This window comes from Centrocercus urophasianus, unplaced genomic scaffold (assembly GCF_019232065.1).
Source record: "Centrocercus urophasianus isolate 14NV4802_14NV808 unplaced genomic scaffold, USGS_Curo_1.0 seq_40, whole genome shotgun sequence".
NCBI lineage: Eukaryota > Metazoa > Chordata > Aves > Galliformes > Phasianidae > Centrocercus > Centrocercus urophasianus.
Genome location: NW_024884978.1, coordinates 2,614,724 through 2,636,950, shown reverse-complemented (window position 1 = coordinate 2,636,950; position 22,227 = coordinate 2,614,724). Strand labels below are relative to the sequence as shown.

Genomic DNA, 22,227 nt, shown 5'->3' with positions numbered 1-22,227 from the left:
TTAAACAGGTAACTAAGTTAACTTCTTTAAGCTCTAAGGACCTGTGCTAAGACTATCTGAATATACTTACCATTGATTAACCAACTTTGGAATCAAGTTTCATGATTTACTACAGCATTCTTACCATCATGTATGTTCTGATTCATGGCATTTACCGTACCAGTTCCTAGCTCCCATTCAAGAATGCAATTGACACAATTAATTTGATGTATTCTTAACACTTTATTGAACTTGAAACGAATCCTCCTTAAAAGCTTACTCAGTGTTTTGATTGTAATGTTACACAGAGCAAGGGGTTACATTTAAAAAGAAGCTTATACTACCTACTTGCATTCTTGTGTGAGACAGAGACAGTAAAAGGCTAGAAGACAGAAGTGAGAAGATGTATTTACAAGAATGTCAGAATGAATTTAACAGTTAAAAAATTCACATATGTACAGTTTTGAACTGTTCAAGTATGTTTCAGTTGGACAAAGTGCTAGAGGTCACAAAAAAAAAAAAAAAGGGGGGGCTATTAAGACACAGAAGTGGCAGCATTCATATGCCAAGTGGCTTGCAGATGGTTGCAGTGTGTGCAGCATCTAGAAGTTGAAAGTATCGGGAGTACTGCCCTGAATTTGGAAAGTATAACTAGCAGCAGTAGATTCCGGTACAACATTCTGGTCCTCCTCCTCCTAGAAGGAAACAAAGTTGGAAAGATCAGTAACATTTCAATCAATTAATCAGTGCTGGACTACAAAAGCAGAGTGAAGTTACACAGCAGCCACTTACTTCTGCTGAGAAATATTTCTCAATCAGGCTGGCTGAGGCCTTGTACACCTGTTCATTTTCATGTGACTGAAGAGCTTCAATTTTGTCTAGAGCTCCACACTCCTCAATCATGAGGCAAAGTTTCTCAGTCTCGTTTATCTTCTCAGCAGCCTGGAAAAGACAATCATGAAGTAACATCAAAGGTGTACGGTGCTAACTACTGAAAAACAGCTGGCAGCAACCTGGACAGCAAGTGAACATACTGCATCCACATACCAGGAAGATATTAGAAACAGCATCCAAAATTACTAGCACAGTTTTGCTGTCTTTAGCAGTGAGGAGATTCAGTAGAGGCTCAACAACACCAGCCTGAACAAGATACACGATCTGGTCAATTGTTCCACCACTTGTGTAGTTAGTCACAGCCCACACAGCTTCTTTTTGAGATTTGAAATCTCCCTATGAAGGTGAAGAAAAAAAAAAAAGTAGTATTAGAATACAGACAACAATAACAAGCTGAAGCCATAGCACAGTAGATGCAACTTTTGTTTACCTTCCTCAGAACACCAATGAGATACGGCACAAGGCCATGATCCACAACTTGCTGAATCTGGTCCTGACGTCCAGCTGTGATGTTTGACATTGTCCATGCAGCTTCTTTTTGAATGTTGTTTTTATGATGAGATAGGAGGCTCGGAAAGACAGATAGGGCTCCTGAATCAATAACAATCTGTGTCTGCTCATCAGTACCAGTAACAATATTTCCTATGGCTCTCAGTGAAGGAGTCTGAAACAGATGTGAAAGCAGTAATTATGAAAAAATAGTGTCATCTAAACCACGCTTGATGAAACAGCCATCATTTATGATTCTCTGCTCCAGCCTTCTAGTTAACAGCTTGATAATAAGACAAGCTTAAAGCTCATAATGAGCATTATATAGACAGATGTTAAACACATTCGGACTACATACCTTCGAGACCCATCTGCAAACTACTCAGGACAGAAAGTTTAAGTATTGATACAGTAATTATAGTACTGATGCAGTGTAGTTACATTGCACAAAGAGCCCGATTCTAAACACTGTTTCTGGAGGGAGTATTTCCAACTATAGTGTAGAACTGAAGCCAAGCTTTAAAGAACATTGATTGTCATCCTGGCCTGTGTGCAAAAACCATTCATCGTGTGTCAAGGCCACTCTTCAACAGTAGCCTATGCCTCATCTGGGATAGTTCTCAGTCAAGATAGAAGCTCAAGGCTCATGTACACAAAACCTGGAGTAAGCATCAAATTTCTGTATGACAAGATTCTTCAGTTTAAATGAATGCTATTATAGCCCCAGTTTTATCCACAACTCAAGTTAAGCAGTGGCAACTTCCAGGCCCGATAGCTTACCACTATTGGCAGTTCACCACATCCCAGCAGTTTGACGAGCTGTGGCACCAATCCAGTTTTCACAACAACTTCTATCCTGTCGTTGGAACCATCTGTCAGATAGGAGAGTGCCCAGCACGTGTCTGCTAACACCTCATGATCATCGTGATGCAAGAGTCGGACGAGGGTTGGAAGAATCTGCTCAATAGCTTCCAAGGGTGGTGCAGGATTCTTGTTACGACACAAGTTTGAGAGGGTCCAGGTAACATTGCGTAAATATCCAGACTGCAAGAGTTGAAATAAACCATTAACATCTGTTACTTTAGCTCTTGGCTCACTCATCAGCAATTGTACTTTGAGTAACACTGTAAACTTACAGCCAGAGAGGAGAGATCAGGAACAGCTAGGAGAGTTAGCAGTGGTTCAATTGCACCAAATTTAATAACTAGATCCCTGTAGATAGAACCATCCCCTATAAAGATAATGAAAAAAACCACCTGTTAAGGAACAGAAGTATGCATGCATACAATCACTGATGATGGAACATGATATTACACTTAAGGGCTAGATAAGAAATAAGTAAAATAGGAAAAAGGGCTGTTTCGATGGTTAAGTCTTATAAAAACACAAATGTAGAAAACAACAATGCAGTTATAACACTATATTTTGGAGAATGGGATCCAACGTTGGCAGGTCAAGTAATCCTGAAAGGTGCATGAAAAACTTCAGTATGCTGGTTGATATGAGAGTACTAGTAACTGTTACTACTAGCAACTGTTACAAAGCAAAGAGCATCGGCGATCACATACACAGTTACATGAGCCTCTTGCTTCCTCCTTCAAGCCAGTAGACACAGCAGAGCTCACTGATAGAAGTCAAAAGCCTCCGAGGGAAAAGTTCTGTGTCCTAGCATGGTTACACAGCTTTTTGAAACTTGAATTTTAATATGTGACCCATTTAATACATCTTACAGGTTGCCAGGTTATACATGACATAAGCCTAGACTGAAGGTAAAGACTTGTCCATGGCACACTCTACATGGTAGATCACATATGTACTTGAACATCACCAAGGTAGTTTCCAAGCTCAGCATGCTATACAGAACAAATCTAATAGTGTTCATTTATTTCAAGAAAAGGAATTAGGTTTGAAAGTTATGTAGCATATTGACATACCTGCAATATTTCCTAATGCCCACACAGCTTGTTCACTGATGTGAATGTGAGGAGAGGCCAGAAGTGAAATAAAGGCTGGGATAGCCCCACCATCCACTACCGCCTTGGTTTGCTCTGATGTGCCAGAAGCAATGTTGGTAAGCGCCCAGGCAGATTCAAACTGAATAGGACTACAGTCTGCTCTACTCAAGAAGGAGACAAATTTTGGAATCAAACCAGCCTGAATTATGTTGTCTATGGGGGGCTGCTTCTCTCTTGAAAGGAGTTTCCTAAGGAGGGATACAAACAGGAGGCGTTATTTGCATTTGCGGAGATCTGAACAACAGATTCCACTAAGTCAGTATAAAATCATCCACAACAAAAAACAAGTGAGAGAGAAGGACTGAGGAGGGCAAAGTAAAAATACAAGAAGGGAAAATTCAGACAAGCTACAGACAGCTTAAATACTAGCTTCCTAAAGCTAGTGAGCATTGTTTAGGTATATCTTTACTTCACGAGAGGCTCTGTTACAACTCCAAAAGCAAAGCAGACCTGCAAGTTACAATACATCCAAGTCAACAGACATTGCTCAATAGACAAAAGGGTAGAGACTGTCGGAAGCAGCACTGGGGTAAAAGCTTCCTAGAGTTTAGCAACTTAGACTTTAGATCTGTTAAGGTAAGAGGAAGTTTGGCATACTTGCACTCAGAACATTCAGAAGCCACATGGTCTCCATAATATTGTGACTAAAATAATTATTCCTAAATATTGTATATAAAGCCAATTTATGTGTCTGCTGAAGCACTGCCTGATGAGAAGAGCCATAGTTGTTGCCCTTCAGTGTTTAGGCTCTCAAGCCAAACCTTTGGCCACGCCTAGTTACTGACTTGCACACAGAGTTGGTTACTTCTCATTTCCTTACCTGGCAGCTTGAGTAGCCTGCAACTGAAGCTCCATATTATTGCTATTAACTCCTTTGACTATTTCTTCAACTGACCAGTGTGCAGAAACCTGTACGAAAAAAGTTCCATGAGCACTCTGCTGGGAGAGGCACACATCTGTGGAAGTCTTTACACAGTGCTAGGAAGAGGCCACAGTTCAGTCACATCCTTCAGTAAAAGTTATGCCCTTATGTGACACTCCAGAAATTCAGCTAGTTTAATCTATAGTTATTTGAACTACTGAAAACTTGGTTTCATGTGACTGATACATAGAGACAGCAAGTTTGAACAACTGCCCAAGCTCTTTACAAGATACCTCAGCAGCAGCACAGAGAAGAGGATGAATATTGCACATGCTCAGAAGCTACTTAAGGATCTAAGTTGTAGTTTATTGAAGTTATTATCACAGCCTTTAGTTGGTAGTGTGCATGTAACTGTGCATCCCACAAGAGAAGAAATTCATATTAGTGTGGCCACTGAAGTTGTTGCCACTTGTTCTGGGTACCTACTTACCTGATTGCTCCTATTTTCCTGAAGGGGAGAAGTGGCCTCGTCTGGAAAAGTGCTAACATTTCTTCTTTTAAGCATCTGGTCATCTTTTTTAGCTTTCCTCAATTCTACATTGACTTCAATACGCCGCCTTCTCATTTCCTAGAGAAAACATGTTCATATTCAGTTCTTTACTTTTACAACTCTATTTATGAACTACTGATAGCTAGCTATAATATTTACCCACGTTTGAATACTTACTGTAGTATCTTTTCCTTTGTTTTTGAATCTGTTCAAGCGAGCTGCTGTATTGGTATTCTCATTAGAGGACATCTTGCTTAGAGTTCAAAAGACAAACGAGGAGGAAAAAAGCCTGAAAACCAGAGTAAATGGTAAACACTAGAAGCTTAGGTCACAGGAACACAAAAAGACTCAAGATTTGAATCCAAGAGAATAGCAAATACATTAACACCCTCTGACTTGATTAAAGATATTAGTAACGTAACAAGCTGCCTTTTAAAAAAGCTTAGCTGTTACAGCAGCCTCTAGTATTAACAGAACACATTTTAAACACCCTCCTAGCCACAAACATCATTTTCATTCCCACAGACAGCATTTTAGAACACATTAGCTATTTCCTTTATGTCCTAAGGATCTATGGCACAGGCTGCCACCCACACCCACCCCAGCCCCTCTCGAGAAGAGCAGAGCCCTGGCACCAGGAAGGCCCTCTGAGCAAGCTCACCACATCGGTGCAGCCAGCAGCTACACCACCAACGAAGCAGGCTTCCACAAGGCCAGCTCCAAGGTGAACCACTACAGAAAAGCTACCTTTATCTCATACGCAGCCCCACCAAAACGCGAAAACCCCGCCGGGACGTGCCAACCCCATCGGATTCATTTTTAGTAGCAGTATAAGACCGCAGAGACCCAGAAAGCTCCGGAGCAGAAGCCGAGAGTGCCCCACCGCCAACAGAGCAGAGCCCCTTCAGACACAGCAGCACGCGCTCCACACCTCCGCCGCACCACCCTGCTCCTCACAGCACCTCTGCGGCACCCCCTCCTTTCCGGCTCCGCACCTCGGCTGCAGACTCCGCACACGAGCCGCCCCCAGCCAAGGACCACGCTGCCACTAACCTCGGCGGCTCCAGGCGGGATTTAAATTTCCCGCTCCCTCCCTCTGCCATTGGCCAGTTCGAGCCATAGCAACGTTCTGATTGGCCGGTTTGAAATGCGGCTCATCTCGCGATGAAAGGGAGAAAATCTCCGCCGTGCTCCCGGAAGAGCGCAGCGAACGTCACGCACTCAAACCGCCGCCCGCCCTCCCTGCACTACAACTCCCAGCATCCAATGCGCCGCACGCGGGGCCGGAACCCTGGGGACCGACGGCCGTGGCGTGCTGGGATTTGTAGTTTCGTGCCGCCTGGGCAATGAGTGGGGCGGCCACGGGTTTACTGTACCCGGAGTGGGCTGAGAGCATGGAGGTTCTTCTCGCTCATGCTGCCCGTCCTGAGCGATTTGCGTCAGTAACGCATCATTTCCTCACGTACGGCCTCATTTCTGCATCACTAACCATCAGTCATCGAGGGCTTCTACCAAGATCCCCTATGTGATCCCAATCCCATAAATGCGGTGTAGGAATGTCCCGTAGGAATTGAAGGCAATCCAGCAGCAACCAGTACGAACCACAATAAAATCATACAACCATTACTGTGGATCCCAACCAAGGAACCACAGCTGCCAGAACCCCAGCACTTCAATGCCTATGAAGGACAAATCGGGGTAAAAAGATCACATCGATTCCTACCAATTAAACCACTGCATTAAACAGACCGTACCGACCTGGAGAGGCACACAGCAATTAGCAAAGATAAACTGAGCGAAGAAGGAATTACCAGCCATGTTTTACACGGCTGGTTTTGTGCCTTACTATGCTGCTCTTTATAATAACATCCCTCAGCGTTCAAGCAAGGGTAAGGAAGTCAAGAGAAAGCACGTCAGTCAACCGAAATGGCAAATAGGGAAAATTAAAAAAAGTTGAACTTGAGCTAAAACACCCTGCGGGCCAAAGAAGAGGCACGGCGGCGTGCAGAGGTGGTCATCAATGGCTGCAGGGCGCTGTGTGGAACAGCGTGCCCAGGGTGGGAGCGCAGGGATGGGCGCGGCAGGGCAGGGAGGGCTGCAAGGAGCCGAGCCGTGTGCGACCATTGAAGGCCTCTTCCACGTGCGGGGCGGCGGCCTAAAGGGCGGCGAGAGGGCGGGCAGCTGAGGGAAACCAACGGGTTACTGCAGAACGGCGCGGATGGGATGGGCGGCCCCGCACAGATTGAACTGCGCCTGAGGTAATGGGGACAGCGGAGGGAGAACAAGAGATAAAAGCGCCGCAGCTGCTCACGGGAGAGCGCTGCGAGAGGAGCAGATGGGGCGGGGCTGCTGCCGGCACCGCACCACAGCCGAGGGGCGGGAAGTGGCGCTTCGGGAGGCCGTGAGGGGGAGAGTTTTTAAAGGAGAGGACCTCGGGGAAGGCGGCCGGCGGCGGATCTCCTCAGGCAGCCACCCGCGGGAGGGAACGGCGCTCACGTCCTCGCGCCACGCTGAGGGAAGCAACGACCACCGCGCGTGACAGACTGAGGCGCGCGGGACAGGGGAGGGGCCGAGGCGCGAGCCCACCTCTGAGGGCCGCACAGGACCGCGCGAAGCTCAGGGGGCGGAGCCTCGGGGAGGCACTGACGAGGGCGGGGCCTCCCGCTCATGAGCAGGGAGAACGTTAAAGAGCTGCAGGGGCGGAGCCACCGCCTCCGGGCGGGGCTCTTACGGCACGGCGCTCGCAGCTTTTGCTGGGTGACCCAGTGGCCTAATGGATAAGGCATCAGCCTCCGGAGCTGGGGATTGTGGGTTCGAGTCCCATCTGGGTCGTGCCGCCGATGTTTTGTGGCAGCTCGGTACATTCAGCGCGGGCGTCTCCCGCCGAGTAGCTCGTAGCGCAGTGCGTGCACTCCTCACTTTTGGCCGCAACCGCAGCGGCTCCGAGCCCCTCCGCCGCTCCCCTCCCGGCTCCGTCGGCGGGGTGGCGAGCGCGGTGCCGGTACCGCCGCCCCGTCCTTCCCCTCGGAGCAGCAGCGGGGTGCGCGGAGCGGAGCGGTCGTCGGTTCGCCGTGCGGCTGAGCGAGCGATGAGAGGCTCTGCAGAGCTGCCGGTACTTCGGGCGGCCCGGTCCGACTGCCGAGCCGAGGCCGCGCGCAGCGCTGACAGCCGGGCCGTGGCTGCGCTGCCCTGGGCGGTTCTCGGCGCCGGGAGGTGCGACGCGGCCGTTCCGGCGGTCACGACGGGGCTTCGGTCCGGTAACGAGATCGCCTGTTTCGGCGGGATAAACCTGCTTAAACGCAGCGACCCACACGGGGGTCGGTTTGGGGTGTAAAATTTTGCACGTCAGCTCATAGAAATCGAGAAATAAAGCGGTGTCTGCTGTCAGCAGGGCTTCCCCTCGCGCCGGGCGATAACCGCTGCACGGGAGCGGTCCCTCGGCAGGCGATGCTCCGGCCGCGCGGTTGGAGCCCTCGGGTTCCTGCCGTATCGCTCAGCTTTGGCTGCCCGTCCGCCGCCCAGCAGAGCCTCGCGCTCTCCGGCTCTCCTCGAGCAATTCCACGGGCAGAGCGAGGCGCTCCCCCAGTCTCGCCGCGAGCCTCCCGTCCATCCGTTACGCACTGCGGGGCTGTGGGTGCGGGCTTGGTGCTGCTCCAGGGGGCTGTCCGGCGGCGGTTCCCGTTTCCCCTAAGGCTGCCTCTCATTAGCATGAATCGGGGGAAGGGCATAAAAGACTCCGCTTCGTTTTGAGGCTGGAAAAAAAAAAAGAAAAAAAAAGAAAAACAAAACTTTTACTTCAAAATGACAACCAAAGCACTCTGGCTCCTCTGCTTTGTCATTAGATCGTCTTGCAGCTCGGTGGCCGGTAAGTTCCATACAGCGGGGCTGGGCACACATCTGTCTGCGGTGTTAGGGGAGGTTAAAGGCATTTCCACAAATTCTCACCAAAGCAGCCCACTCTCCAGCAAGTTGTAGCACGAATAACGTAAAGGCTCAGGAAAGAAACGGGTTGGGAATGTAAATTGTAGTAGCTGCTTTGTTGGGGTCAGAAAGAACGAGGAGCACCTGTCTGAAGCAGGCAGGCAGCTGGTGCTGTGCATCCATCCTGCCTGCACTGGTCTGCACGTGAAGTTTGCCTTCGTTCTGCATGTGGGATTTCTCCATTTGCATGTGGTCGTGCCCTTTTACTCTCTTTCTCTGCGCTGATAAATTCTGGGTCTAGAATTTATCCCCTGGAGCAAGCTGTCATGAACAAACGTGTATCTTATTTCTGCAACTAAAGGTGATCTATTCCATAAAGAAGGAGAAGTCCAGGAACTGATGATGGGGCAGTTGTATTTCTTAGGTTGCAAGAGGTGCACGGGAAGATGCTGGTGTCGCAGAGCGAGGCTCAGCATCCTGAACAGATGGAGTAGGGGCAAATGAACCATTTCTCGTTACAGCCCGTGACTGAGAGGGCTCAATAAACTGACAGAAAAGTGCATTTATAAAAGCCAAATCTAAAACACCTGCTCAGAGCACACAGCTTCGTATGGGAACAGCTCCATAACACCCTTGCCTATTAATTTCCTCAGCTTGGACTTCTTCCACCCTTTTCTTCATGGGCATTCTTTTGACTTTACATGTGGCCAGCCCAAATATCAGGGAATCTTTCCCATGACAGCAGCTGGTGAGAGCAGAGGGGGAGAAATGGCAAGGTCAGCAGCTGAGAGTCAGTTATGGAAGATAAACCAGGATGTTGTTCATCTGTGTAAGTCAAATATCTCTTTTCACACAAGGAGTCAGGATCAGCCTCCTACACAGTGCTAACCACAGAGCGAACACCCAGACAGCGGCTGTGTGTGGGTGAACTGCTCTAAAACCCTGCACTGGCCAACTAAAGGGAGGGCTCAAGCACAGGGAGGGAGAACTGCAAGAGGCAATTTCTCTCTTCCCAGCAGAAAAGTCTTTTGCTTTGTGAGCTCTGAGCAATCAAGGTGAAATATAAACTAAGCTCTAGGTAACTGTGCAGCTTGCACAAACAGTGCCATTAAGCCTGTCCCTTTGTCACTGCAGTCCCAGACGCTTCCTGTCTTTTTCAGCTCTTGTCCTCTCAGCTTAAAGAAAAGGCTTGAAATAATTGTTACTCAGCAGCAATAGCCTAGCTACCAGACTAGGTCTTCTTGGACTCCCATACAACTCTGTAGTGCAAAAGTCAGAGATCCAAAACTGCGGATAAAGATCTTTTCAGTAGCGTTCAAAGCCGAAAGCCGCTGAAAAGTCCAGATGACATTGTCAATAAGGCATCCCATGGATGGGAAAACCAAATAGTTCTGTTGTCATGGTCTTTTAAATAAGCATCCCAAATGGCAATGTGAATTTTGTTTCCTCAGATGCTCCCTGGAGATTCAGGCTTTTGAGAGAAGGGTTTGTTTATAAGTGATGTTTTTAATTTACAACAATAATAAAGTAAAAATGCAAATCTCCTGTGTTTTGCTCACAGCTGCATTCTCTGTATCAGGCCTTCTGTGGCTGAATACAGACAAATGAAGGGCTCCGTTTTATCAGTTGAACTGTGAGTTATGCCATCATGCACTCGAAGGCCTCGTTTATGGAGCAGACATCCAATCTGCCAGGTACTTCCCATCACATGGGCACGGAATAATTAACAATTCTGACTTGCTCTCTCTCTTTTCTCTTTTTCTTTTCTTTCTTTTTTAATGCAGGATCCCTGCCCTGTGCTGAGAAAGCCAGCCAGTCTCTCAGCAAATATGGGTATAACTCAGCAGATGCGACACCCAGCCAAGCCAAACTGCCAGCCTGGGCCACCACTAGAGAGGATCCCACCGAATACCAATTTCTGTCTCCCACCAACCTGCAGCACCCAAAACCTCCTGAAATCACCTCCCTCTCTTCAGACAAAAAGAAACGAACCAAGCCTTCTACTGAAAACAGCACAGGGCTGAGGAAACACCTCCTGCAGCACGGAGGGACCCTGCCTCTGGAACCTGCAAGCGAGGGGCCTTCTCCCACCTCCTTTGACTTGAACCAGGCAAACAGAAAGCAGGCAGACAGGCGGCTGGCGGAGGCTGCTAACAGCGTGTCAGCTCATTTCCAGCACACAGCAACTTCCTACCATAAGATCACATCCTTACTGGGGGCTCATCCTTTTCTAGAGTCTGGAACAGCAGAGTCAGCTGATCCTAACGTGCTGGATCATTTCAACCGACCAGGCAAGGTAAACCCCTACAAAAGCACTGAATTGTTGAAAATGATCAGCAAACCCTCCTGGGTCACCAACCGCCAGCCACCCAGCTTGCCACAACATTTCAGCTTGCTGAAGAAAGGTAAGGGAGGAGACTGCTCCAGTAAGGAAGGCTGTGAGCTTTCCACAGGTTGGGTGCCACAATTTGAATAAAACATCCCAGAAGGGCACATTGCTGTCCCTCAGTCTCTGTGCCTGTTCTAGGTGCCGATATGGAGAAGGCATGTCTGACCGAGTGCAGGAAAGAGAGAGATGAAGTGGAGGCCTACTGCACAAGTGAATTTGGTAAGCTGTCTTCCATGAGCCACACAAAGCCATCTTTGTTGATGTATTCCTTGACACTTCTGCTTTTAGGGTACTACTTCACTACATATATTAGGTAACTGTTAAGTGCATTAAAGGGAGCCATCACAGCTGTTTGTAAGAGTACTGTGACAATAGTACCAAGTCTTACATTACTCTTTCTCTGCCTTGGACCAGTGCTCTTTTTCCCCGTTTTATCCACTTTCCACTCCAAATCAGAAGGCAGAGCTCTTGTTGCTGATCTACAGAATTGAAGACCAACAGTTTTCAATACTCTGATGTTAAACATTGTAGCTGTATAGCAGCCCATACAACTAGAACAAGTTTGTGATCCAGGGGGTAAAGACACCAACAAAAATAAATAGTAACCCGCACAGCATGCGTTCTGTATAGAGAATTCCTCATGACATTCCTTAGGATTCATGTCTTCACTCCCTGCATCCAAGCTGGTATAGCTAAAGATGTTAGAAAATAACTTGGTAATGTTGCACTGAAGAGCATTTTCTGACTGAAATCTTTCCTTACACTTATGACGTCAAATAGCAACTTTTTCCCACAGTATTTTAAGGGATGAGCAGAATACATGCCTACCGGTAGCAGATGTTTCCATTTGCAGAATATAAACACGTTATAAGACATCTGTTTTCTCTAAATGGAGAAGTCAGGAAGTGCTTTCTACAAACGTTCTGTATTTTTATTATTATTTGTTTTACAACTCTCGCATTCCTGTCAAACATAGGCCTTACAGTGACACAACCTTTGGACCTCTCAGCCTTTCACAAACAGCAGTCTCCTCCAAGTCTTACACTGAAGAAGCCGGGTACAAAAGAAGACATCAGCCAAGTTCCATTGCTGTGATCACAGAGAGAATTTTCAGTTCTCTATGTTTACAGCCACAGACCGAATCAAAGTTCTCAGTGATGCGGGTAGAATGCCAGTTACAGAAGTTCTTAATACCTAACACAGTTGTTGTTTTCCAGTTCCACTACTTATTAAAACCAGAAATTGTCAGATAGCATGCAGAAATTGTCTGACAGCATGACGTTGCCTTCTTGGTGCCCTTGCTGCTTGATGTGATGAGGGCCTTTCCTTTCAAATCCAAAGTGGTTTATTAGTAGGTTAGCTTTGGACCACACTGTGGTATTTAAAACTTGTAAGTTTTACTTTGTCAAGTAAGTATTTTGAATATGAGGTGAGGAACAATTCTAAAACCATCACTTTAATTTGAACCTTTTATAAATTTCACTTGGATCTCGGAGCTGTAAAGAACAGAAATGTTAGTAAGTCATCCAGTGTCATAATTAGAAGCAACTGCTACCTTCAGTCCTGCCAGTTACTGCACCAAATAATTTCTGTGCTGGCATTTACAGCACCTTAAATGAATCTTCACATTTACCTTGAGTTGCCACTCCGATACGTAATCTCACGCTTCTTTTTTCTTGTCCTTAAAACAGCAGTGAATGGAATTGTTTATAACATGGAAAGACTGGGGAGTGGAGTCCACTTGGTTACACTTTTGGTAAACAGTGATGGCCTGTACAAGATGAGTCGCCTCTTTATTACTCCTGATGGCTTCTTCTTCCGAGTTCACATTCTAGTTGTGGATTCTTTCAACTGCAGCAAGCCATGTCCAGACTTCAAACTTGGTAAACAATTCCAGCTAAATCCACTCTACTGTTCCTCCTGCATGCAGTACAATTTTAGTTTGCCTCCACTCAAAAGGCTCATCCTGGGTTGTGTTATTTTTCAAAACAAAAAAAGTGCTTAAACTGGAGGGTTGTTTCTACCCTACTTCTGCAACTTGGTAAGAGACCCACCTGCATGAAGGAATCAGGTAGCAGTACAGCTCTTCAACTTCATCCAGTTCCAAGATGATTGCAAAGGTTTCTAGGATTGCTTAAACAAAATTAAGCAGGAGCATAAGCTCTTTGTAAATAGTCTAGTTTCCCTTCTAAATGCAGATTTATCAAATACCAGCATTTCCCCACTAAACCTTCTAGTTGCAGTACAACTGAATAATTAATTCATGTGCAAGTAGAACCCCCAAGTCCCAGGATGTATTTTGCTAGGGTCTAACTTTTTATCTATTCATATATCTATTGTCCTTACTGTGAGTGCAGTGAATGAATCAATGTTTTCTTCATAACACAGAAATCTCATTTCCCTTGCAGGCAGCAGATACATTGTGATGGGTCAGATCTACCACAAGAGAAGACAGATCCCTGCAAACCTAGTGCAGTTCCTGCGTGGGCACCTGAGGCCAGGGGATGGCTTGCTTGCAAGCAGCAGCAGCTACGTGAAGAGATTCAACAGGAAAAGGAGCCGCAAAGTGCAAGGGGCTCGCACTAAATGTAGATAAGGCTTCGTAAGCTCCTCCTGTAACGCAGGCAGCAGTAGAATTCACCTACCAGAATAAACATAATGATTTAGCAACAGTAGGAGGTAGTTCTACTGATGCCTGAAACTGATTGTGAATTTGCATTTGTGCTGTAGCAAACACTAGCTGAATGTTCTGACTAGCCACCTATAACATAGCACAAAAGTCCATCTCCAGTAACTGGTCGTAACCTTGCTCTAGCTGTTTTCAGAGCCACAGGCTATTGCCTCCTCTGCTGTAACGTACCACTAATAATCTGTAGTGATTGCTCAGTGAAATTCTGAAGACATGGTTCTTAGGTACACAAGAAGTAACCGTACTTCCAAGCCCCTCACCTCCAACAAACCTTAGAGGATGTCAAATCTATAGAGAATGTCAGCTGCGTTTTCACTCAGCTCTAAGTTATATACATGTGATGCAAAAGAAACCAACAAAACTAAGTATCTTTCATATTATGTTGATCTCCTCAAATACACTTCTTTAGACAGAATTGGGTTTTCATATAAAGCTTATAAAGTAGTGTATTCATATACTTGAATAATTAACAACTAACTGAAAGCAAATCAAGTAACTACACAACGCAAATGCCCAATTAGGCTTACAAATTATGGCAGAAGTTCCTGCCAAGGAATGCAAACTGAGCGTGCAATTGCAAGCACATTTTGTATGCCTGGCTACCTTGTCAGTTCCTTAAAAGTTCAGCTTTAGAACTCTGTACTGAATGTTATCTTCCCATGAGAATTATCAAAGTTGCAGTTGCACATCAGGAGTTATTCTGAATCAAAGACACAACCCTTTAGTACCATTAAGCAGTGGAGATTTAAGAATTATATAAATGTTCTGCAAAGGGCATCTCTTAATGTTTACTGCTCCAGCAGTCAGTATTCACAAACTCTAAGTCTGTACAATAAATTAATAAAGTGTTCACAGGGTTCTCAGTTCACTGTTTTTCTGGGTTTCAAAAGATCAAAAAAGATTATGCAGAGAGTATTAAATGGGAGCATCTCCTTGCTGGAAGGATCACCTGGTGATTTCAAGGCACAGTTCAAATCTGCCTACTTCAAACAACAGAGTAGAAAAATAACTGCTAACTACTATTGTTAGTAAGACAAAATATTCTTGCCAAAGCAGTAGCTCTGACAGTATTTGCAAGTATCCCTACAAATAAGCCACTAGAATCTTAATGGCAAGAAAAAGTTTAATTTTCTTTTTCTTTTTACCAATTCTACCTCAGATAAATCTGCAGCTTGGTTTCGAGTCACTGAGGAGCTATGGAGCAGAGCATGTGGGATAAGTCGCATGTATGAGATACTTCTTGATCTGGAATAGGAGACAAAATACCATCAGTGAACATCCTACATTTTAGGACCTAGAAAACTGTTACTATAGGACATAAACTCACCAGTAGTTCGTGTTCATCTAAAATACACCATCTCACTTCTGCAGTGTGAAAGAGGTCATACAGAGCATAGCATACATAGGTGGAATTTTCCCAAGACTTAATTAAGAGGGCTCCTGATTTGGCAAAATCATTCCTGGCAGTGATTCTGAGGGTGGGACAGGGGAAGGAAGGAGGAAGGGTTACATGTGCATCTCAAGTTTCTTTGTTTCTATTTTCAAATGCAGCCCAGGGACTAATGAGCAAGTCCCAGATCAATCATCTGCCCGGAATAGCAACTACGCACCCATCCCCACCTCCAAGATGTCATCGTAATCTAAAGCAGGCAAAGCAGGGGTGCAAAAACACATCCAAGATGGGATATGGCCACAGATGTTATCTCAGAAGAGATAACAGCATACCACTGCCAATGACATCCAAATCCAAAGTAAAAGGCCAGCAACCAACACAGCCTCTATTGCTACCTCAGGTACAAGTGCTGCTCGAGAAGCAAGCCTGAAGAGCAGTAGATTCCATTCTCCCTGTTTGCATCACAAGGCCACCTTCTTTTCCCTTTCCTTCTTGGAAGGTGTTCCTTAAAATATTACAACAGCCAAGCAACAGACCACTGCATTTCACAGCCCAACTGAAATGCAGCTGGAGGGAAGCATAACTACTGTTTTCTCTTCTGACCAGGCCTATCACATGCTACAGGATTGAAGAAAAACATTCTGAGTCATGTGGAATTCCAAAATGTAGCACTTACCATTAAAAAAACCCACAGCATTGAGCACCCTGAAAAGAAGATGTTACTTAGATGCAATAGTTGCAATGCTAAGTGAGATACATCACAACAGATCGTTTTGTTTCCCCCCCAGAACACACACAAACATTCTGCAGCCAACACACAGAAACCCAGGTGCAGAGCAATGTTGTCTTCCTGCCCTCCTAGGAGATATTCATGGCTTTTGGGTAAGCTCGACTTTCTAACCACCTTTAAATCCACGTTAACCACTTGATGAACTGAATTTAGGTCATAGGAAATTGATTGAAAGTTGCCTGAGAAACAAAAATCAAGCCAGAATGGTTCACATGATCAAAATCTATGTTACAATACGTGACTATTTTGAAACATGCTATTATTTATAAGAAATTAAAAGGAAGATGACTGAACAGAGAACACAGATCTTAGGAACTTACCATACTTTTAGGAAGGTGGAAATTAATAACTTTTACAAGACTGCTTTTATCCAGAAACACCTTTTAACTAAAAATATCACCTCTAATAAACCAAGACAAATGCCTCACCACATTCATTGGCAGTTGAAAAACTCAAGGCGGCTTTCAGCAAGATGAAATCATGTGCATGGATTATTCCCCTGATGAAACTGATTCACTAGCAATTAGACCTAATCTGGAAAAGCCAAGACCTACAACAATGCCACAACATCACCAATGGTTTCATTAGAAACACCACCAAATCAGTGTCAAGCACGTTATTTTATTTGTCTAGGATGATGTGTCCTTTAAGGTACAAAAAAAAGTACTCTTCAATTTGCCACAGGTTTTTAAAAACATAGCAGTCTATTGCCTACAGGTAGGAAAGTTTTAAATGTCATATAGTACAGAAATATTACCGAGTTCTGATGAAATGCAAGGTATGTTAAAACACTGTTAGAAGCTGTAAATTTTTTCCTTTCTGCATTAAAAACACAATGCGTACAATATGCAGCATTTTTATCTTAAATGTCAAGGACAACATAACCTAAATGCAACTACTCCTCTTTAACTTCAAGAAGCGTAAATGGATAACTGTTTTCACACTGAGCAATTATTTTTGTCACATATAGGTTAAATGACAACATTTGAACGTACAAAAAACCATGGGTTTTATTAGATAAAATTATCCCAGAAGTATCTGTACACCTGAGCCTGTGAGTATAAGAAAGTGTGGTCAGTAGCAACATCTTTAAGAAAAAACAACAAGGAAGGTTCTTGCATAGCAAGGTGTGAGGTTAAACCCAGAAGGAGCTTATTCATACATCAGGGAAATCCCAGCTCACTGAACAGAAGTTAACTGCGAATTAGTGCAAAAGCTTAAGTCAAATGGTTGGAGAGCTGCATACAAATCATGGCTCAGTAACTAGATTTAGGAAACACAAGACAGTCATTTATGCAGTATGCAAGTGAGAAAGAAAAAGAGACATCTGCAAATTGCATCTTCTTTTGACTACAACTTACTCTTCTTGCCAGCAACTCCTTATACAGGAAACAACAAAGCCATCTGGAACGCCTCTCATAGATACACTGACACTTGGAACTGTACATTTCTAGGGTACTTGGCAAAATATCACTTAGTTGAGCAGTGGGCAGTGACATCTCACCAAATGCTTCCTACCACGTTACCCGTTACAGTAATTTTGGCACCAGTGTAGGAATTCTGTAACGGGACAACAGCTGCTTAAAAAAGAGAAGTTCTAAATGCGACCTCGGGAGCCAAGTCAGATCTCCTTTTCCACTTCCCTCCCCACTTACTCGTAACACCTCTGCTTTCCACCAGATCCCCAAAGCGTTACAAACATATCAGCGCACACTCAAGGACACCTACATGTGTGGGGAGAACAATTATCTCCATTTATTTTGTTTCATATACATCCATATTTTGAATTTTAATACAAAAGAAAAAAATTAGAATCTGACAAATGTTTACAAACAAGATACCTTCAAATAGATTTTACTCGTTTCAGTCTGGTGTAGAGTAAATGACAAATTGTACTGTAATATTCAAGGCAACAGAGTCTGTAGTCCATGACCACTTAGCCCAACCTTTATGCAAGCTTAATTGTTCTGGTTTCTTTTTAATCTACCATGAATGACAAACTCATCGTTGATTCCCAGTTCTGTGTGTGTGCACATGTGTACATAGCAGCTCCTTTCATAGAAAGAAAAGACATCTAGAGGTCTTCTTGTACTTTTACCTACAGGAATCATGTTAAGATACAGAATGGATTACATGTGACCGGGGCTGGATTTTATAAGAAAAAATAATTAGCTGACAAATGAGGGCAGCAATAAAAAAGCGTCTTTTTTGCAACAATAAATAAATACAGTCAAAGTTTTCTGTGTGGACTTTAAACCAGCTTCTTCACTGAAGAACAGACGTGGCATTTCCATGGAGTTAAACTTGACCCCATTTACTGTATCTTTTTATTTTCTTGCTCTTTCTCCTTCAACAAAACAAAGTTTTCCTGCTTCTGCCACAATAGTACAACAATTTGATCTTGACAAGAAAGTGGTGCTGCTGATTTTTATTTCTTTGTCCTTTGGACAAAATAAGCCAAGGATATAATTTGACTGTTGTGACCAATAAAAACGCAGTTTACATCGAGTCTTGTCAGGATAACCTGACTAAAAACATCTGGCTTCTTAATTAAAAATTTTCAGACAACCAGATTCTTGCTCGTTTGTTAGGTTTACACGCAGAACTCTAAGAAGCTGTAGACTGCAGTTTGTTGTTATGGGACCTGCAGAGTACAGAAGAAAGTGAAGAATTAAGCACCCTTCATTTTGGGAAACACAGTTGCTGCAAGGTGTTGCCACAGGTAAATCACTAGGAGGGAATTACCATCGTGCTGCTGCTTTTTTTTTTTTTTTGTCTCAACTCTTCCAAAAAAAACACCTAATTTTCCCTGAATTTTATTCACATTTTCATGTCCTGCACACAAATATTTCACTGGTTGCCAAATACAGTGTCACTGGAATATTTCAAAATGCCTGAAGTCAGTTTTATTCTCACGTTTACATAACAGTAGTACATCAAAAGGAAAGGAAAAAGACAATTTATACAGGTGAATATTTATAATAAGGTGTATCCAGCCTAAATTTATTCAAGAAATCCTTGGATTAACTTAATAGAAAAAACTGAACCAGGCATATTAAAAATCACATCTCTGCTTATCACCATTCAGCAAAACCCTTCTTTGACATCCATAATTTTATTAGTGACTGAAAATCAAACAATGAGATACATGGCTTCCGAGATGAAATTTTCATTTCTCTCATTACAGTGTTCCAGGAATGGGACAATTTTTTTTTCCTGTTAATACATTTGCATTTAACCAGCAGGATTTGCTGGTAATAATAAAAATACTGATTGTTTACTTTTTAGACAAATGATCTGGATTTTTTTTTTTAGGGCTATTTAATGTTATTGAATTGTACAATAAAAGAAATTTCTGATTCCAGTTAAAACAGTTCAGACTAAAGATATCACAATCTGCAAGAGAAGAAAGGACACAGATGGTATAAACGAAAAACAATAACAAATAAAATGCAGCAATGAAATTAATGTGTAAGCAGTGGACGCTGGATAACCAGCAAATGCATGATGAAAGAAACACGAGTTGAGAACTACCTAATAAAAATTATTACTGCAGTATTATACTAGGAAGGAAAAATGCAGGTCTAATCCATTTGGTCTCACATCCTCTCTCAACAATATTACACTCCCATTGGATTAGAGCTTCCACAGCAGTAGGTATAAAGCAAAGTGTTCAATTTACTTGATTAGAAATGAATTTAATCCTGCATTAATACCTCAGACTAGGAACCTTAGTTTTGACTGTTACAGTCAGATGGACAAATTTAACTACTGCACACATACAGATTTCTGTATGATGCTGGAAAGCAGTCAAGGTTTGTAATTCAGTTACAGTTGGCTCATGTTGGAGTACAACAAGGATACAGACAGACAACAGAAAAATCCATAGAGCAGTGGCCTATTCGTTTTCAGAAATGTCTACGTTAGGTAAATACTCTTCAGTCTTTCTACAGAAAAACATTAGAAAAGAAAATTTGATTTTAAATACTCAAATTTGAATTGTATTTAGATATTCATCTATCTTTAAAGTATATTTATCTCTCTGATTGAAACAAGGTAAGTTATAAAACGATTAGAGAAGCAAATTATTTTAAGTTCTTTCAGTGAATTATAAGCTTCACAGAAGAACAGTCTCTTTTCAGCCTCTAAAAAGGACTTGGTGCACAGCAGAACATAATTAAGACTCAGAACAGCACAGTGTATGTCCTGCTTGAGAAATGATTCCCATTTAAGTTTTCTGCAGCTATGACTTTGGGTCATTCAAGTTTTCTATGAGCATTATACTAAACTTGTATACAACATCTCATTTTGAATGAGTATTACAAAGTAATCTAAAAAAAAAAAAAAAACCCACAAACATTTAAGCCCTAATATTGATTAAAATGACAGATGGCTGCTATAGAACAGGCTTTTTTTCCCTTTCAAAGAAAAGCAGTTGTGCAAGTAAGTGCATGGACAAGCAAATCTTTGTATGAATGTAAGGTAAGCTTCTAAAAGCATTAAGGAGATTTTAGGGGACCCACAGAACATCTATGATTAGGAACACTTTAGCTTACCTGCTTGCCTTAAATCCTTTTAGTTTCTGTACAAAGAATGATTCAAGAACTTCTGCACATTGGTAAAAAGGAGAGTCACTTGGATTGTAGTAACGACAGTTATCAAAAATTTTGGTCATATCTGCCACAAACTCTGTGACCTTTTTGTAGTAACGCTTCAGTATTCTTTCTTCCATGGTGGCAAGGTCTTTAAAAGAAAGCAAAGATCATTAAAGCGAGGCATTCTCAACTTCAACAGAAGTTAACGTTATCAGAGAGCAGGAAACAAAGCCTACAGAAGTTTAGTTGTATTCCCAGGAACTCAAGTTGTGACACAGTAACACCAGTAAACCTCCTTTACAATAAGCACTTATGCATGAATGTGCCACGTGCAGCCGAATTAAAAAGCACAAGGTGATCCTGCAGATGTTGGTTTCTTGCAGGAAGCTATTTGCTATTCCTGAAGAAATTAAGGAAAAAAAAAAACAAAAGTGTGAAAAAATCTGGATTCTTGAACTTCATTTTCCTTACAGCCTTTACTGGGACTGATCCAGGCATGAACATTTAATCCTCTGGTCACCTGAATTCATGACTCACCTTAAGCAAATTTTCTAAATATGCACTAATATGTGCATATTTATCACATGGGACAGATGAAAGATTTCAAGTGTACAACTACACAAAACACTAGTGCTCCCACTCCTACCAACTGGATACATTAATGAGACAGGAATGACAAAACAGTAATTGTTCAATTTTAATGCAAATGTAAATTAAAAACAACTTTTAATTGGAAAAACAGTGACTTACCTTTGGAAAATGCCCTTGAGGTGCTTATTTTCAAACATCAGTTATGGAGAACGTGTGAACACACTGATGGGCAGATTATCTCGTGTATTTTAAAATATGCACATCTACTTGCAGTACTTACAAGCATAATAGGTAACAAATTTGATACTCCTAATCCCAAAACTACTTGCTCATCACGAGATTGTTCTGAAACACTTACCCATTGGTTCTTTAATAACACCATAATAATCTGGTGCATCATTGGGATCTACTGGTTCTAAGAATGGCCAGGCCATCTTGTGAGCCTGTCAGGAAAACAACAGGTAATTAACAACAAAAAAATAGCACTCTTCAGTAGATACTTTCACTAAGTTGCAGTGATATGCTTAACATAAGTATTCTATGGTGCAATAATGCCAGTTAAGTCCAGCTGAGATGGTGGCACTTTGCACAAAATAAGGTCTTGTTCTAGATTATTATTTTAAAAAAGGAAACAGCAACTGGAAGAGAAATCAGAACTCCACGACTCATCAGATATGCATCTGGGATGCAGAGTAAAGCATCCCACCCTGCTGCAGGTTGTGCTCTCACCTGTAAAGAGCGCAGAACTCTTCTTAACCCTTCGTAGTCTTTATCGGTCAGCGGACTGAGGACAGTCATGGCATCTTCTGTGGACTGACATTGTGGACACACATACTCATCAATGAGATCAGCCTCACTTTGCAAAATGCCAACACACCGACCGTGATACCAGTTCTGACACCGGTCGCAGCCAATGTAAAATCTGCAAGGTCCAAAAATACGTTAGTGACTACATTTATTTAAATTAAAGATTACATTGAAAAACATAAACCTGCAGTCCCTTGCACACAAGATACCCGACACAAATACAGCAGTATAGCACGTGACATTCTGGACTGACAAAATCTAAT

General features: G+C 43.2%; 3 protein-coding genes and 1 non-coding gene across 17 annotated transcripts in view; 2 read left to right on the top strand and 2 right to left on the bottom strand.

Annotated features, from left to right (window-relative positions):
* Positions 1 to 202: 202 nt before the first annotated feature.
* KPNA2 (karyopherin subunit alpha 2) lies at positions 203 to 5,849 on the bottom strand. Of its 3 annotated transcripts, none has more exons than XM_042832975.1 (11): positions 5,785 to 5,849; positions 4,967 to 5,078; positions 4,730 to 4,867; positions 4,198 to 4,286; positions 3,297 to 3,565; positions 2,499 to 2,593; positions 2,143 to 2,406; positions 1,304 to 1,537; positions 1,027 to 1,209; positions 772 to 921; positions 203 to 674 (listed from the first exon to the last, which is right to left on the bottom strand). In XM_042832975.1, exons 2-11 carry the CDS (start codon positions 5,036 to 5,038, stop codon positions 582 to 584), a joined length of 1,587 nt encoding a protein of 528 aa, XP_042688909.1. In that variant the 5' UTR covers positions 5,039 to 5,078; positions 5,785 to 5,849; the 3' UTR covers positions 203 to 581. The 3 variants fall into 3 exon arrangements, with proteins under 3 accessions (XP_042688909.1, XP_042688911.1, XP_042688910.1); XM_042832977.1 differs by having other exon boundaries at positions 5,752 to 5,816; XM_042832976.1 differs by having other exon boundaries at positions 5,721 to 5,797.
* A 1,699-nt stretch (positions 5,850 to 7,548) lies between these two features.
* Positions 7,549 to 7,621, top strand: TRNAR-CCG. The gene has a single exon. It is a non-coding gene; the product is annotated as a tRNA-Arg (tRNA).
* An 885-nt stretch (positions 7,622 to 8,506) lies between these two features.
* Positions 8,507 to 14,639, top strand: CUNH17orf58 (chromosome unknown C17orf58 homolog). The gene is made up of 5 exons (XM_042832828.1): positions 8,507 to 8,654; positions 10,495 to 11,115; positions 11,238 to 11,318; positions 12,791 to 12,982; positions 13,508 to 14,639. Exons 1-5 carry the CDS (start codon positions 8,591 to 8,593, stop codon positions 13,693 to 13,695), a joined length of 1,146 nt encoding a protein of 381 aa, XP_042688762.1. The 5' UTR covers positions 8,507 to 8,590; the 3' UTR covers positions 13,696 to 14,639.
* A 3,063-nt stretch (positions 14,640 to 17,702) lies between these two features.
* The window catches only part of BPTF (bromodomain PHD finger transcription factor), a 46,722-nt gene continuing 42,197 nt past the window's right edge, over positions 17,703 to 22,227 (bottom strand). For 11 of the 12 annotated variants that reach the window (XM_042832816.1, XM_042832821.1, XM_042832818.1 and 8 more), the window contains 4 exons: positions 21,887 to 22,079; positions 21,516 to 21,600; positions 20,528 to 20,714; positions 17,703 to 18,615 (listed from right to left, as the gene is read on the bottom strand). In XM_042832816.1, coding sequence (XP_042688750.1) covers positions 18,579 to 18,615; positions 20,528 to 20,714; positions 21,516 to 21,600; positions 21,887 to 22,079 — 502 coding nt within the window. In that variant the 3' untranslated portion in view covers positions 17,703 to 18,578. Of the gene's footprint in view, positions 19,368 to 20,527; positions 20,715 to 21,515; positions 21,601 to 21,886; positions 22,080 to 22,227 lie in introns of all 12 variants that reach the window. The other variant, XM_042832817.1, reaches the window with a different exon arrangement.

Coding starts and splice junctions, on each gene's coding strand:
- CUNH17orf58 (XM_042832828.1), top strand. CDS start 8,591: ATGACAACCAAAGCACTCTGGCTCCTCTGCTTTGTCATTAGATCGTCT. Junction 8,655..10,494: donor GTCTTGCAGCTCGGTGGCCG/GTAAGTTCCATA, acceptor TTTTTAATGCAG/GATCCCTGCCCTGTGCTGAG. Junction 11,116..11,237: donor TTTCAGCTTGCTGAAGAAAG/GTAAGGGAGGAG, acceptor TGCCTGTTCTAG/GTGCCGATATGGAGAAGGCA.
- KPNA2 (XM_042832975.1), bottom strand. CDS start 5,038: ATGTCCTCTAATGAGAATACCAATACAGCAGCTCGCTTGAACAGATTC. Junction 4,868..4,966: donor ACAAAGGAAAAGATACTACA/GTAAGTATTCAA, acceptor TGTTTTCTCTAG/GAAATGAGAAGGCGGCGTAT. Junction 922..1,026: donor CTGTTTCTAATATCTTCCTG/GTATGTGGATGC, acceptor TGTCTTTTCCAG/GCTGCTGAGAAGATAAACGA.